Consider the following 16,492-nt stretch of genomic DNA (forward strand, 5'->3'; position numbering starts at 1 on the left):
AATTACTATCATGGGGGAAACAACAAAACTTTTTGTTTTAAAAAGAAGTCCTCGGGCTTCCCTGGTGGCGCAGTGGTTGAGAGTCCGCCTGCCGATGCAGGGCACACGGGTTCGTGCCCCGGTCCTGGAAGATCCCACGTGCCGCGGAGCGGCTGGACCCGTGAGCCATGGCCGGTGAGCCTGTGCATCCAGAGCCTGTGCTCCGCAACGGGAGAGGCCACAACAGTGAGAGGCCGCGTACCGCAAAAAAAAAAAAAAAAAAAGAAGTCCTCAAAATGGTATGCTGATTATGTAGAATACACACTGAAGTATTTACAGGCAGCGGAGTGATTTAATTTAAAACAGTTCAACAACACAAGTGTGTGGTTGTATATTTTATTTTAATATACACACATGTGTGCACATGTGCACACACACACACAACGTGTATACATAAAGTCAGGGATTCAAGGACTTCACAAAAGAGCCTAAAGAAACTAAAAGGATAACAAAGGGATTTTATAAACAACTTTACAACAACAAATTAGACGGGACTTCCCTCGTGGCGCAGTGGTTAAGAATCTGCCTGCCAACGCAGGGGACACGGGTTTGAGCCCTGGTCCAGGAAGATCCCACATGCCGCAGAGCAACTAAGCCCGTGTGCCACAACTACTGAGCCTGCCCTCTAGAGCCCACAAGCCACAACTACTGAGCCCTCATGCCACAACTACTGAAGCCCGAGCGCCCTAGAGCCCATGCTCCAAAACAAGAGAAGCCACCGCAATGAGAAGCCCGCACACCGCAATGAAGAGTAGTCCCTGCTCGCCGCAACTAGAGAAAGCCCACGCGCAGCAACGAGACCCAAAGCAGCCAAAAATAAATAAATATATATATATATTTATTTTTAAAAAAAAACAAATTAGACAACCCAAAGGAAGTGGACAAATTCCAAGACAAATTCCAAATAAGCAAAAATGGCTTAAGAAATAGAAAATCTGAATAGACTTGGATCATGTAAAGAAATTTAAATTAGTACTTTAGAATCTTTCCATAAAGAAAACCCCAGGCCCACATGGCTTCACTAATGAATTCTAGCAAACATTTAAGGAAAAAATACATCCTACATAAACTTCAAGAAAACAGAGGAGGAACAGTTCCCGGTCCTCGCCTGATACAAAAGCCACAGACATCATAGGAAAACCGCAGATCAATGTCCCTCATGAACAAACATATAAAAATTCTTAGGACTTCCCTGGTGGCACAGTGGTTAAGACTCCACACTCCCAAGGCAGGGGGCCTGGGTTCGATCCCTGGTCAGGGAACTAGATCCCACATGCATGCTGCAACTAAGAGTTTGCATGCCACAACTAAGGAGCCGGCGAGCCGCAACTAAGACCTGAAGCAACCAAATAAAATAAATAAATTAATTAATTAAAATAATTTCTTTTTTAAATCCTTAACAAAATACTAGCAAAATGAATCCAGGAACATATTAAATGGATTTTACTCCATGACCAAATGGGATTTATTCCCCGTTTGCAAGGAATGCAAGGCTGGTTTAACATTCAAAAATTAATTTATATAATATATCGTATTAGCAGAATAGAGAACAAAAACATACAATCAGCTCAGTAAAAGCAAAAAAAGCACCTGACAAAATCCAACATCCACTCATGATAAAAGTTCCCCATCAACTACAAATAGAAGGGAACTTCCTCAACATGATAAAGAGTATCTATGAAAACCCACAGCTGGTATCATACTTATGGTAAAAGACTGAACGCTTTCCCCTAAATAAATAGCAAGAAATCGCAACAAATTTTCGATGTTGTGGTGAGAAGGTGCTCCACACTAGAAGTGGGGCTACAAGAGGAGGATCCAGCTTGTCCCAGATGACCCTGAGGGGCTCCACAGAGTCAGCAAAAACACAGAGCAGAATCTTCCAGAAGGGTGGAAGGGAGTCTAAGCAATCAACAATATTAAGACCATATTAAGGGCTAGTGAACAAAAGAAAAAGATAAGCAAAATACAAGAAAATCAAAACTGTACAAGTTGTGGTCCACACGTGAAAGAAACAAAAATAAGACAGGATTCTGATCAACGGGAATGTTAGAAAGTAGATGCCATCTGACATTAATACCAGGCACAATGCTCCTTCATAAGGACCCTGGGACTGCAGAGCAGAAAACGAACCCCTGTCATGAATGTTATTCACTGTAAAAGTTACAAACCAATAATTCTAAGCCCAAGACTTAAAGAAGGATACAGAACAGAAGGGAAATGCTGCCAACTCGTATCATGTACAAGTGAATACACACAGGCACTGGCTGAGAAGAAGCAACGGGCGAGGCAGGCAGCACGGGAGGAAAAGCACCATGACATCCTCTTACAAAGAGGGGTGGGATCAGGAGACCCTGTGGAGAGGGGATGGCAGAGGAAACAGGTCCAGAGCACCTAAAAACAGTGACATTGTCAACAAAGCTGGGAGATAGCAGGAGGGGCATCAGCAAGCCAGCAGATGGGCTGCAGCACATCGTGCAGGAGGAAGGGGCAGCAATCACCCTCAGCAGAAAGCGGGCTGTCTCCGGGAGAAGGGGCTGTGCTGACAAGAGCAGACAAGGGCTGATGTGTTTTCATCACCAAGCCTCTGGACTGCTTAATCTCTTCACCAAGTGTAGAATAAAAATGATTTTTCAAAGAAGAAGGAGCTCTTCCTACACTACCCACTGAATGCGCTGAGGATTCTCCACGAATGTCACACAGAGAAGCATCCAGACCCCTGACCACCTGTGTGACGGGGCAGGAAGGCACCCTCTCTGAATCTCAGTTTCCTCAGTAAACGACATGCAGCAGTGATGGTACCAGTTCGCTGAGCCACTCAGAGAATAAAATGCAAACGAACATAAAACGCATGATATTAACCGATGAGATCTGAATTGTCTCCTACCTGGTAAATACAGACATATTCCTTTCGTTTGTCCAAAAACTATTTTCTTTTAAGAACTCTTCCCTAGGTTTCATTTACAAAATTTAAAGTTAACTTACTCCATGTAAATTCAAATGCATCCAATTTAATATATTTTAGACATAAGTCATCCATTTTCAGAACAATTACTCCTGAGCAGAAACACTTGGTTCCTTCCATGTGAGGACTTGGAATCTGGGAGGGAGCCAAAAGCACCAAAATACCCACTTACAGTCTACAGACCAGTGGTGTGATGGGGTCCACACAACATGCGATGAGGTGCCTAATAGTGCCAGGGGGCGGGGGGGGGGGGCGGTGCGTCAAAAACAAACCTCACAGAGAAGCTTCCCTTCAGCAGCTCTCAGCGCAGGGACAAGGTCTACCGATGGGCACCCCATGCAGGCGGGCCGTGGGTACACTGTTCTACTGGAGCATCGGGTCAGACGGGCACCTTGGCCAGATCACCCCCCTCACTCCTGGCAGCTTTGTTATGAATAGAGCAGAGCCTCCTTTTACTCTCAAATACATAGTGTGGATAAAAATCATATGGTCACCCTATGTGGCAAGTTCTCTGACCCCCTCCCCTCCACAGTTGGGGTCTCTGGGGTCAATGCCTCCCTCCCTGGGGCCAGGGGTCTTCCAGCTGCTTCAACCAACAGAGCCAGGCAGAAGCAACACTGTGACTGCCAAGCCCAGGACCCTCTGCCTGGGACACTCTCCCTGGAAACCCAGTAGCCACATGCAGAGGTGCCACGCAGGAGCCACAGTCCACAGGCCCAGCTGAGCCTAACCCTTCTAGTCACCCACACAGTGCGGGCTTCTCAGGCAAGGCCCTTGGCAGCAAGGGGCAGAGACAAGCACCCCCCCAGCCCATGCCCTGGCCTGTCAGGACCCACAGAATCCACACACAACAGCTGCCGTACAGAGCCACAGGCTTAGGGGGTGGCTTGTCCACGACAGACACAACTCCCTCCTTAGGATCCGTGTGAGGGACTGAAATCTCACCCTGCAGGCACCACCCCGGCAGCAGTGTGTGGGACACATGGGGAGGCCACTCTCAATGTCCGGGAAGCTGAGGTGGGGCACCTAGACCAGGGCAGACGGTCTGCAGGGGGAGGGAGGCTGGACAGGCAATGGCAGGAAACAGAACTGACAGCACCTGGTGACCACTTAAACGCTCTTTGGTCTCATTCACTGATAAATAATAAGAATTTAAAATACGAGGAAAGGCCCCAAATGCTCTCACACATGAACATCCTTCATTTGTCAAATTCCTTACAAAGTCTAAGTAAGAGAAAAGAACAAGTAGTGAAGACTTCCCAGGACAACTGTCACTGACACAGCCCGCCACTGGGCATGGGCAGATGGTGACAGTCCCCCATGGTCCCCACCCCACAGAGGGGACCAGCCCCGAGGCCAGGCTGCAGGCCACTGTCTGGACCAAAGGGGGCCCAATACCCCATCTTTTATGGGTTCAAGGTGGGTTCTTTTTTTCTTTATGGTACGTGGGCCTCTCACTGCTGTGGCCTCTCCTGTTGCAGAGCACAGGCTCCGGACGCGCAGGCTCAGTGGCCATGGCTCAAGGGCCTAGCCACTCCGCAGCATGTGGGATCTTCCCGGACCGGGGCATGAACCCGCGTCCCCTGCATCGGCAGGCGGACTCTCAACCACTGCGCCACCAGGGAAGCCCAAGGTGGGTTCTTTTTATCCCTACACTTTTCCTGACCTTGAAGCCCACAGGATTTCCCAGGGGCGGGGGTGCTCTGTACGCACAAAGGCAAAGGTCACAGGAGTTACAGACTCTCCCATGAACAGACCTAGAAGGGCTAAAGGGATGAAAAGGAACAAAAATCACAGAGGGCCAGGGCTTTGATTTTGTTTCTTAGTCTATTTTTCCACGTAAAGTAGGGCCGTCTTCACTGCCCTTCCCTCCTGAGAGCACACGGTCCAACCCGGCACATGCAGAGAACAGTGACCCCCAGCAACGGGAGGAAGCGGCCGACAGAAATGCTCTCATCTCCAGATGGTCAGGAGGATCCATCAGCCGGACCACTAAATGGGGAGTGTACCCCATTTTTCATGGAAGCATAAAACATGAGCCAACTGAAAACCACCAGCTGGAAGCACACACTCCATACAAGCCATCACACCACAGAGAGACGAGACCACATAGCACACCCATCTGAGGAGAGATGACCGCCAGGTCTGTTCCTGTTGTTCTAGAAACCAGCACAGCACAAAGTGCAAACAAATGCATTTCTCAGTAATCACTCTAAACCACCACACCTTCTGATCACTACCCACCCAAGCCAGCTCTTCTGCACCATGCAACCAGCTTCCCTCCCCAGGGCATGTTCTCCAGCCATAAATCACAGGCTGTCGGCTGTTGAGAGCAAGTCCGCCCGGCTGCCAAGCAGGAGATGCTGGTCTGAGGCCCCTGAAGGCACCACTGAGTCAAGGGCAAGAAAAGCAGCTCCACCCTAGGCCCTGGGAGAAAGGGGCCCACACCACACGGCTCAGGGGTGCCACTTACTAGCACCCAAGAATTACCCTGTGAGCTGATGAGCACTGGCACTGAGGGGCACCTCACTGCATGACGGCCCCATTCCCAGTCCCTCAGAAAGATGTGACATCACAAACACACCAACCAGCAGACAGGATGGGGCTCAGGCAGGACAAGCTCCCCCATTCTGTGCTCCTGAGTCCTGTCCCAGGGCAACAGAGGGGACCACGCCCCAGTATCACAGCTGTTCCTGGATGTGCACACACGAAGGGGACAAAACGTAAACAGAAAGGACCATCAGCACTGACACAACAGTTTCAGGCTGGACGCCACTCCAGAGCTTGACTGATGGTCCTTGCTGGAGCCACAGAGCCGAGCCAGGACCAAATCTTCCATGGAAGGCAACAGAGCCCAACAGCTTGGCGCCCTCTGAGTAACACCCAAGGGCGCTATACAGACGAATTCTCTTAACTCACGCTCCAGGCCCCCCTTCCCTGCAGGTCAGAGGAGAAGAACCCCACCACCTGCACCACCCTCCACCCCGACACACACACACACACACACACACACACACACACACACACACAACTGGCTTGCAAAAATAAAAGGGAGGGGGAGGGCCACCACCACCCCAAGAAATGACAGTAACCTGAAACTGTACAGGGGATCACCAAGAAATATAGGAGGACAACTGGCCTGAAGGCCATGCCCACCAGACTGTGCTCAGGACCAGGCCTGAGGGAGGGGAGGGGCAAGCCAGCCCAACCAGAGGCACCTCCCACCCCAAGAAGCAGCAAGACATCTGTTCTCTCGAGAGGGTGCCTGGTTTACTTCCTCAGGACTGCATACACTAAGGGGAAAACAAAAAACTTCCAAATGTGGAAAAAGTTTAGTGTTGAAATTGAGTTTTCAATGGCTAGGATAAACAGCTGATTATTATCAGCTAGGACCCAGAATGAAAAAATACAATTCTGATAAAATACACTTATATCAAGTAAACTATAATGGATTTTAAGTACACAAATATGTAAATAAAAATTAACTTCAAAAAGAAATGTTTAAATGATCAAAATAATCACATTAGTTTTATCTTCCCATTATGTGTTAAATCTTTTCCTAACCTAACAGTGAAATCCCAATCATAAACACACACCTTCACAGGAGGGGAGACGGCCCGACCCACCCCGCCCCAGTCCCTGACTGCAGCTTCCTGCGTCCTGTCTGGAAGATGAGGCTGCACGGTGCACAAGAGCCCAGAGGACACTTGACGACTGTGACCTCCTGTTTTCAGATGTCAATCTGCTCATAACGATGTATTCCACCACCTTATTATCTACCCAGCTTCCTCAAATGTTCTAAACAGCCGCCGCGGAAGTCAGGATCCTAATAACAAGCTGCATTAAGGTGTTCCCGTTTAAATGACCCCTCCTAGACCCTACCTAGCGTTTGGGCTGCCTATGGTCCTACTACACAGAGGGGCCCAGCTTTCCAGGGCAGGGGGCGGATGACTGGGAGGCCACTCGGGGTGGCCCTCGTCCAGCCCACCCACCCCAAGACAGCGTGGTCAGACTCTACAAACCATGAGCAACCACACAAAGGTACAGGCACAAGCAGGCTTTCTACTGCCCCGATACAGGAATTTCAAACACCATGTAGCAAAAAAAAGCTAAAAGCTCTTCCCTTAAAAGGGTCAGAATCAGTCTGAAGGGCAGCAAAGATGCTGCCCCACCTTGACCTCCACTATGGGAAGAGCAAGCCTGAGGATGGCAAAGACCTGCAGGAACAATCTTGGAGGGGGAGCCAGACCAGTCGACTCCAGTCCCTCCCGAACATGCCCTGTTAGGACCACTTACTCAGTGCTAATGATTCTTCAGATAAAAATCAATTCTCAGTCGATTCACAAGTACCAAAAACACTGATCATACATCTCTTATTTGCCTAACAAAGTGACGTGTAAAGGATGCAAAAGGCATAATTCCTGCCACAGAAACTTAGAAATGATCAACATAAAGCCTGAAGTTCCCAGAGCAGAGGTCAGAGGAGGAGGCTGTGACACACAGGGGAGCGTCCCGAGAAGAGCTGGCTCGGACGCAGGAAGTGGCAGGGGTCGTGCTCTGGTGCCAAGCCCAGGGGGAGGAGGGGGCTCTGTGCGGAAGTGAGACAAGAGGAGACACAAGGAGGAAAGGGAGGAAGAACCTCGCCTGGGACCAGATGGGCAGAGCTGAGCCCACTGACGGGCTTTGACAGGGCAGGCGACCTGGGCAGCAGAAAGCAGCATGGGACCCAGAACACCCAGAGGCGGTTGTCACTGCCCAGAGGGACCCTCCAGACTGGGCCAGCCCCTGAATGGAGGGAGGGCAGCAGCAGGCAGATGGCCGAGAGGACCCTGGACAGCGTGGAGGATGGGCCAGGGAAGCGGCCAGCACAGCCCAGGGAGCACCGGACCAGTAAAGGAGGGCGGGGCCGCGGAGACGCCTCAAGCCACCTCCCCACCTTGGGGCTCGGCCCTGGACTTAGCCTGTGAGAGCACAGCCAGCGCCGGCCAGCATCCTCCTCTGCAGCTGGGTCTCACTCGCAACTCAGGCAGGAGGAGGGGAAAAGCCACAGTGCGGAGCCTGAAGCACAGCAGGTGCACAGAACCAGGGCTCTGGGACCAAGGACTAGGGTCAGTGGAGAGTCGGGCACAGACAGAGCCTGAGGGACCCTGCGCTGGAGGGCAGGTGAGGGTGGCCAGGCAGCCAGGTAAGTGGGGGCTACGAGGTGGGGCACCACGGTGGAGGGACACTGGCCAAGCAGTCTGCATTTGTCTCACAGAGCACAGCGCTCTGTGTCTGTCTCATCCAAGAGGCAAAGGCACTGCGATGGCTAAGCCCCTTCCCGTGCAAGCGTGGGCCCAGGCTGGCTGCCTGCAAGCACACACCTGTCCAGCAGGACACGTCACCCCATCACACAGCAGGTGTACAAACCAGGCCGCCGGTGAACGGAGACAAGCCTCACACAGTGCGTGTTCTAACAAGACCCGTGCACTGGGCAGCCCGCCATGCATAAAACAGAGTCACGTGAGATTAAAGCAGCCTCAGAGTTGGCTGCTCCACAGCTTAGACCCCCAAGGAAACTGAGGATGACTTATTTCACCTGAATCCTATAGGAGCACACGAACATTACATAAACATCCACACCCTGAAAATGCTCACATTCAAATGGCTCTACCACGTTTTCCTCCACTGGAAACCCTGCCCCAGGCAAGTGCTATGACTAAAAAGCCCAGTTTGGTTAACTTGTCCTCTAGCCAAACAACTTTAATGAAACCACAGGGTGCCGTTCCCAAAGAATCCTGAAAGAAGAGGAATCAAAGCCACATGAGAAATGTTCTGGGTAAGCAAGTGCCTTCTCTTCAAGTTCAGGGGTGAGCTCACGCCACGCTGAGTCCAGAGGCCTGCTGCTTCCCTTCCACAGACAGGGGCATGGAGAGGCGCTGCCCCCGCTGGGATCTCAGGTGCTGCTGTAGGACCCGCTCCTCCCTGGGGGACAGAGCTAACCACGTCTGGAGTCTGGGGCGCGCATCCGGGGTGCAGCCTGCCCGTCAGAGGGTGCGGGCCACCTGCTCAACAGCCACCCTGACCTGGACACGAGGCTCCTCCACGTCCTTAAACCACGTGCCAAAGCAGGGCCCCCGCCCTCCCCACAAGGGGCTCAGGCTGTGGGACTGTGGGCATCTGCTGTCTTCACTTCCCTGCTCTTTAATCTTGTTTGTGACTGCTTTACCCTTTAACAAGGTGTACTTCTGACAGTGACAGAACGGACAGAAGAACCCTCACTGTGAAGGGGGGACAACCCCAGCAGCTGGCAAACAGAATGTCGCGCCCCCGTCCGCTGCCCGCCCTCGGGAAGCACACAGAGCCACCTGTCAGTCAGTCTCTAATCTGAGGAGCCAGAGCGGAGACAGCATGCCTGCCAGTGTGAGCGGAGTGCAGCAAGTTCAAATGGCCACCAGCCTCAATTTTCAATATTGTGTTTCCCTTCCTTGAATTTCCTAGATTTCCATTAATCCTAATGCTTAAAGAGGGACTAAACCAAAGGGTGTTTCAAAGATCTACAGTAAAGAGGCCTTCCAATGAAATGAAGTTGCCAAACACTTATTTCCCTGCCAGAGGGTTAAAAATCATCCCTGCAAGACGAATAGGCTTCAAGGGAAGTAAAAATGAAGCGCCAGTTTCGATGGTACTTGTTACGAGTCCACCTGTTTCGCCTAACCCACACTAATGAGCAGGTGGATAGAATGAAGCCAAGTGCATCGAAGGAGGCAGACGCAATCCTGAAGCACAGCACACCTGCAGGTTTCATCATGCACAGGGGACACCCAGCCTCCCCGTTCAGGTCTGACAAGCTCATGGCGAAACCGCTCCCGCCCGGGAGAGTTCAGCACCAACACTGTCTCCTCCTGCCCAGGCGGCAGTAGCAGCAATTAAACCAAATTTCTCCTTCAAAAAAAAGGAAAGAACGTGCAAGATTCCAGAAAGACCTGGGTTTTCCAGAGGAAGCACTGGGCTCCTGAAGGCTCCAGAAGGATGTGCCTGCCTTGGGAGCTGTGGGAGGGCCAGGCCTCCCCTCCCCTGGCAGGGCTCTTACACCAGGTGATACCCTCACTGAGAGCGCATCTCCCCGACAGCTCCAGGGTGCGGCTGCCGAAGGGCCTCGGCCCCGCAGGGCTTCCTGCTCTGGGCCAACAAGCGGGCAGGGACACAGGGTTCAACTTTGCTAAGCATTTGGGAAAATCATTTTATTCCTCAGGAGGAAGAGAAAATGGAGGCCTTCTCTCCTCCTGAGTGTCAAACGGGGAGATGTCCCAATAAAAAGCACTTCCCCACTCATGGCCAGTGAAGGGGCCAGCAGGAGGGCAGCAGCGGGCTTGCCAACGCCTGTGCCCCACCCGGGGAAGAAGGAACAGAACTCGGGAACAGGGTTTCCCTGGTGGCACAGTGGTTAAGAATCCGCCTGCCAATGCAGGGGACACAGGTTCAAGCCCTGGTCTGGGAAGATCCCACATGCCGCACAGCAACTAAGCCTGTGCACCACAACTACTAAGCCTCAGCTCTAGAGCCCGCAAGCCACAACTACTGAAGCCCGGGCACCTAGAGTCCGTGCTCTGCAACGAGAAGCCACCGCAGTGAGAAGTCCTCACACCGCAATGAAAAGTAGCCCCCGCTCGCCGCAACTAAAGCCCACACACAGCAATGAAAACCCACCATAGCCAAAAATAAAATAAGTTAAAATAAATTAATTTTTTAAAAAAACTTGGGAACAACCTAGTGACAAGCAGTAAGAGGATCAAAAACGTTAAAAAAAAAAAAGCACTGGCGCCCCCAGGACTCTCGCTGGTGGCCTGAACACACAGGCCTGCCGCTGCCAGTCCAGGCAGGGGTTACACAGGCCTCGCCAGCTGCACGCCCCAGGGGTGGTCACTGCTGGCTCCAGCCCCATGGTGGAGGCACCTGCGGCTCAGCTACCCTGACCTGAACACAGCAATGGCCTCTGGAGAGGCAGCTTCCAGGCCAGGGGGGCCTGGCAGGAGACCCCAGGAGCCTGTCAAGGACACAGATTCCAGACTGGGGGATGGAGGTCTAAAGCAGGACAAAAGTGAGTCAGGAAGCAGCACCAGCGTCTGGGCGGGTCTACCCTGCAAGGCCAAGTGGACTGACAGGCTTGGCTGTGTTCGTCAGACCCTTGTTTCTCTGTGACCTAAGACTTCTCAATGTGACTCATACAAAAAACTAAGAATCCACTTACACTCAAACTTTCAAATAAACCATCTCAGCTGCATCCACCCATCCTTCACCAGGGCTGGATGCCCTGCACTACCTCCCTCCCCTGCCCGCCCAGGACCCCTGCAGCGATGGCCTGGTGACCAGGACCACCCGCTCCCCTCTTGTCAACACTCAGCATCATTCCTGGCCAGACACCTCCAGCACTGGCCCCCATCATAGCAATAAAGTCCTCCTTAAGCACCTCCCCACACATGCAGCTGGAACGAGAGCCACCTACAGGCTCAGGCTGATACCTGTGTTCCATCAATATCACAGGTGCGCCAGCCATAACAATTTTTTTAAAACCTCAGAAACACAGAAAAAATATTTAAATTATTGTTAAACTGGGGCTTCCCTGGTGGCTCAGTGGTTGAGAATCCATCTGCCAATGCAGGGGACATGGGTTCGAGCCCTGGTCCAGGAAGATCCCACATGCTGCAGAGCAACTAAGCCCGTGCGCCACAGCTTCTGAGCCTGTGCTGTAGAGCTGTGAGCCACAACTGAGCCCGCGTGATGCAGCTGCTGAGGCCCATGCGCCTAGAGCCCGTGCTCCACAACAAGAGAAGCCACTGCAATGAGAAGCCCGTGCACCGCAGCGAGGAGTAGCCCCTGCTAGCTGCAACTACAGAAAGCCCGTGCACAGCAATGAAGACCCAAAACAGCCAAAAATAAAATAAATTTTAAATAAATTGTTAAACTTAAAAAAAAAAAAACTGTTGCTACTACTGTAGCAAGGAAATTGAAAATATATGCTCAAACAAAAACTTATATACAAAATTTCAGATCAGTGTTATTCAGAGTAACTAAGAATTCCCATACAGTGGAGTATTGACCGTAAGAAGGAACAAAGCACTGACACAGGCTACAATGTGGAGGAACCGTGAACACATGATGCTAAAGGAAAGAAGCCAGACTCAAAAAGTCACACTGCACATGATTCCACTGTATGAAATGTCCGGAATAAGCAAACCCAGAGAGACAGAAAGTAGATCACTGGTTGCCAGGGGCTGGGGGATGGCAGGGGAGGAACAGGGAGGGACTGCTAATGCGTGTGGGGTTTCCTTTAGGGGTGATGAGAGTATTCTGGAATTAGACAAGTGGTGATGGTTGTACCCTGTACATATACAAAATAATCACTGAACTTATATACTTTAAAAAGGTGAATTATGTGAATTACATCTCAACTTTTTAAAAACCATTGTAAGTATAACATATCACATTTATTTACAGAATGAAAGGACACATGAATAAACAGATCACCTCATCAGACTACAGGAACATGTTTTATTTTTCCAGGTTTCTTTTTAAAACGTCTTGAGATACCCCCATCATTTAAATGCCAATCCTTCCTGAAGACAATGGCATCATAAATGAAAAGACACAGATGAGAGAACATTCTAAGTGCAGGGCAGGCAGGGAGGAGGACTGTCCTCTCCGATCCTCCCACCTCCTGTCCCTCCGCCCCAGGACATCACACCAACAGCCCCACTTCCCCCAGGCCCTCACCCTTCCTACACCCCGCCAGAACCTGCAACAGCCAAGGAAAGGAGATGGGATGACACCCAAGAAGACGACATCACGCTGAGTCACGGCCCAAACGCCACCATTTAAACATAGTCCAAGTGCCCTGCTCTCCTCAGAGTGGGCCCTGAGCTCTCCAGCTTCAGAGACAAGGGCAAGGATGGAATCACACCCACTGCAATGAAAGAGCAAGGACCACAAGGCCCGGTGTGGGGGGAGCCCTGATCCCAGAGCATCAAGTGTGGCAGCCTCCCCTCCCCTGCAGAGTTTAACCAATTAAACTCAATTGATCTTTCCTCCTAGAAAAGGCACCACCAGACAAGCAAAGCAGGCAGCCAGGAAATGGTGGGAGCTCTCAGGCCAGGGGCCAGGTCTGCGCTCAGTACAGTGGTTACAAATACCCTGAGTATCTGAACAAGACCAAATTTCAAACCACCTGCCTTATTTCCTTCAAGCTGGTTCCAATCATTTTTCTCTGTAACACATCTGAGCAGCAGGAAGCTCGAGGAGGACACGCCCCTACCTGCCTGCTGGCTCCAGCTCTGCAGGCACTGGTGCCCCCTGGCGGTGATGCGCAGGGCCACCAGTCCACCCCCTTCCCCAGAGCAGAAAGCCCATCGCTAACAATGCAGGGCCAGCACTCAGTCACAGGGCCCAGTGCAAACCAGCAGAGAAAAGAAACCGTGTTCACTGTTCTGTCGGGGTTCAACATCTCCTCCTGTATTCCAACCACTTCCCCACGAAACCAAGGTAAACAGGGCTTGTTCCCAGGGTTCTGACAGCCCCACAAGCTGACTGCTGACCGCCCTGCACCACTGGGACAGTGTTTACCAGGGCCTGCAGCATCCCGTCCATGGCGATGACCCCCTCGATCGTCTGGAAGGAGGAGCAGGCCAAAGTGCATAGGCTCCAGTCCAGGAAACTCGCCATCTTCTTCTGCTTAACGTCGGGCCGCGTGACAAACCTGCCAAAAGGGGACAGACAGGTAGGTGACAGCTCGAGCGAGGCCCCAGCTGCCAAGAGCTCACCCTTTCCTGGCCCACTGCCACTCTCCAACCTAAGACCCTGGCTCTCAGGTGGCAATTCCCACCACCACCTCTCTGGGGTCTCACACAGTCCCCACCCCCACACACTTCCCACCTCCTTCCCGCCTCCTGAGCCCCCTCATCCTGAGACCCTGTGTAGCATGGGACCACCTTCACCTGAGCCCACCCACGCCCACTCTTCAGCCCAACTCTGTATCCCTTCACCTTGGGACCCCATGCTGCCACCTGCGACCTCCCTCTCTGCATCTGCCATGGGACTCCTTCCCCATCCTCTCTGTTGCACATGCCATGCAGAGCTCCAGCTGTGTCCACGGCCCCATCGTCCCCACCGCAGGCATCTGCTCAGTGCTGCACTCCCGGAATGCTGGCTCTCGCCCACCCTCCTGTACACTGGTCTGGGCCGGCACTCTCTCCAACCAGTGCACACACCCATCCCCCAGCTCTGTGACTCAGGCTGAGCCCCTGCCCTCCTAGGGGAGCTTGCAGTCTTGGGGCAGAAACACAGGAAGCAGCCAAACAATGAGAAGGAAACAGTTGAGTGAGGGGAGGACAGCAGGCACAGGGACAGCGTCGCGGGAGGTGACCCGTTAGGACCTCTCGCTCCCCTAGCTGGCCCCACAGACCACACCCAGAGAGGGCTCGGCACCAATACCACAGAAACACGCCAGGTGGCACTACCCTGGGGGCAGCACTCGACATGCCTGGCACTGTCCTCTGCACCCCTGCAGGAGCCTCCTGTCCTGACCAGAAGCCCCCACAGGCCCCTCTTCCCTCAAAACAGCCACCGCCGCCCCACGCGAGATGCTCAGCCAGCGCAGGGATTACACTGCGGCCATGTAGAAGGTCTCTGTGTCAGTAAAACAAAGCTGCCACGACTGTCTTCGCCCACCCCGATCAGGGTACACACCCAGAGACTTGGTCACCGAGGATTTACCAAACTTTAGGATGCTGGTTACAAAGGTGAACTCACATGCCACCCCCGCCGGCCAAGAAGTTGCGTTACGGCGGGTCTGAGAAGAGGGCCCAGGAATTTCATAAAATCTGCACCTCAGAGTGATCATCTAAAATGGATAACTGGTATTATATACCCTATCTCAATGTCCTTGGCCCTGTTTAAAACCCCTTGATTCTGGAGGGGGCGGATCACACCTACAGTGACCTGATCCTCAACCTGAAGACAACAGCCAGCTGGCACTCACCCTGCATGTGGGCAGGCACAGCACCTGCCGTGGGGCGGCCCTCAGGACAGGCGAGGTCACAGGCACAGAACGGCCCACAGGGCTGGTAAGCGGCCCTGCTGGGACCCAAGCCCCAACTTGGAGACGTGAGTCACAGCGCCAGCCACTCAGGGGCCACGCACCCTGCTTCCTCCACCCACTCATCTGCTGAGCAGGCAGGAGGCTGATGTTCTGTGTGCAGCCTGTAGCGGCCAACTTCCATTCCTGGGCAAAATCACACAAGGTGAGTTTCCAAATTACAGTAAAAACCTAAGGCTCCTTTGAAAGATTTAAGCAAATAGGTTATTTTATATTTTTTATTTTTCTCTCTAAAAAAGAAAATATCATGTTCGCAGCAGAGGTCCAGAAGTACAGATAAGCAAAAATGGAAAATACCTATCCCACAGATGTAACACACAGAACGAGACCCTTCAACACAAACTGAAAGATCTCTGAATCCTACACTTCCTTCCCTTTTAGGAAAAGTTACATCACAGACTACATCTACTTTCAATGTGGAACTCAGCTAACATGTGCAGGTGTTTAGAGACCCCACTGTCTTTCTCTCAGGAAGGTAATCTCCACAAGAGTGATCAGCAAAACCTTAACTACAGGACTAGACCTACCAGAGGGACAAAGGGCAAAACACCAGTGGGACACACTGCTGCTCCGGACCCTTGTCAGTACTGTTACCACAGAGTATCTGGTCTGAGAGTGAAACAGTACGGGTGAAGTGACAAACCCTATTTTATGTAAGAACTTACTTTGTGTGTGTTTTTAAATTAATTAATGGAAAAGTTAAATATTCACAAAATGGTGATAGAATTTAGTTACCTGTAAGAAGGAAAAAATCTATCATATATCCTATACCAAAAGAAATTCCAAATGGATTAATAATTCTATATTAAACAATAAAAAGGTAGAAAAATATAAATGATTCTTTGTAAAATCTCTTAATAGGGTAAGCCTTCAAGCATAAAAGTAAAAATAACTAAATAAATAAAAGGGAAAAAGTTACTATTTTGACATTAGAATTAAAACTTTAATCCAAAGAAGAAAGTAAAAGGCTACCAACCCACTGGAGGAAGTATCACACCCTCCTCTAGCTAACATCCTTCACAGAGAAAGCTCATACTACTGGAGAAAAAGCACCAAGAAGCCCACAGATATTAGAAATCAGGTCACTACACGGGACATACGATGTCTGAAATAAGACTAATGTGTAAAAGCTCACCAGCGATCAGTGAAATACAAACTAAATGTTAGTAATAAACAAAACAATGCACAATCCAACTGGGGGAAGAGGGTTGTTCTTGAGGCTGCCCATGACTGCAGAAGTCCTGAAAACACGCTCCCAAGAGTCACCCAGCGACAGGTGTATAGACTCAACAATGTCCTTGTGTCCTGTGACTCAGAAGTCCACCTCTAAGGGCCTGGCTTAAGAAAATAATCCCAAA

The 16,492-nt window shown here is 51.3% G+C and overlaps 1 protein-coding gene across 3 annotated transcripts in view; it reads right to left on the minus strand.

The window, feature by feature from the left end:
• TBCD (tubulin folding cofactor D) overlaps positions 1 to 16,492 on the minus strand; it is a 177,890-nt gene that overhangs the window by 135,110 nt on the left and 26,288 nt on the right. For all 3 annotated transcript variants that reach the window (XM_032616855.1, XM_032616853.1, XM_032616854.1), the window contains one exon: positions 13,604 to 13,736. In XM_032616855.1, coding sequence (XP_032472746.1) covers positions 13,604 to 13,736 — 133 coding nt within the window. The remainder of the gene's footprint in view (positions 1 to 13,603; positions 13,737 to 16,492) is intronic.

This window comes from Phocoena sinus, chromosome 20 (assembly GCF_008692025.1).
Source record: "Phocoena sinus isolate mPhoSin1 chromosome 20, mPhoSin1.pri, whole genome shotgun sequence".
NCBI lineage: Eukaryota > Metazoa > Chordata > Mammalia > Artiodactyla > Phocoenidae > Phocoena > Phocoena sinus.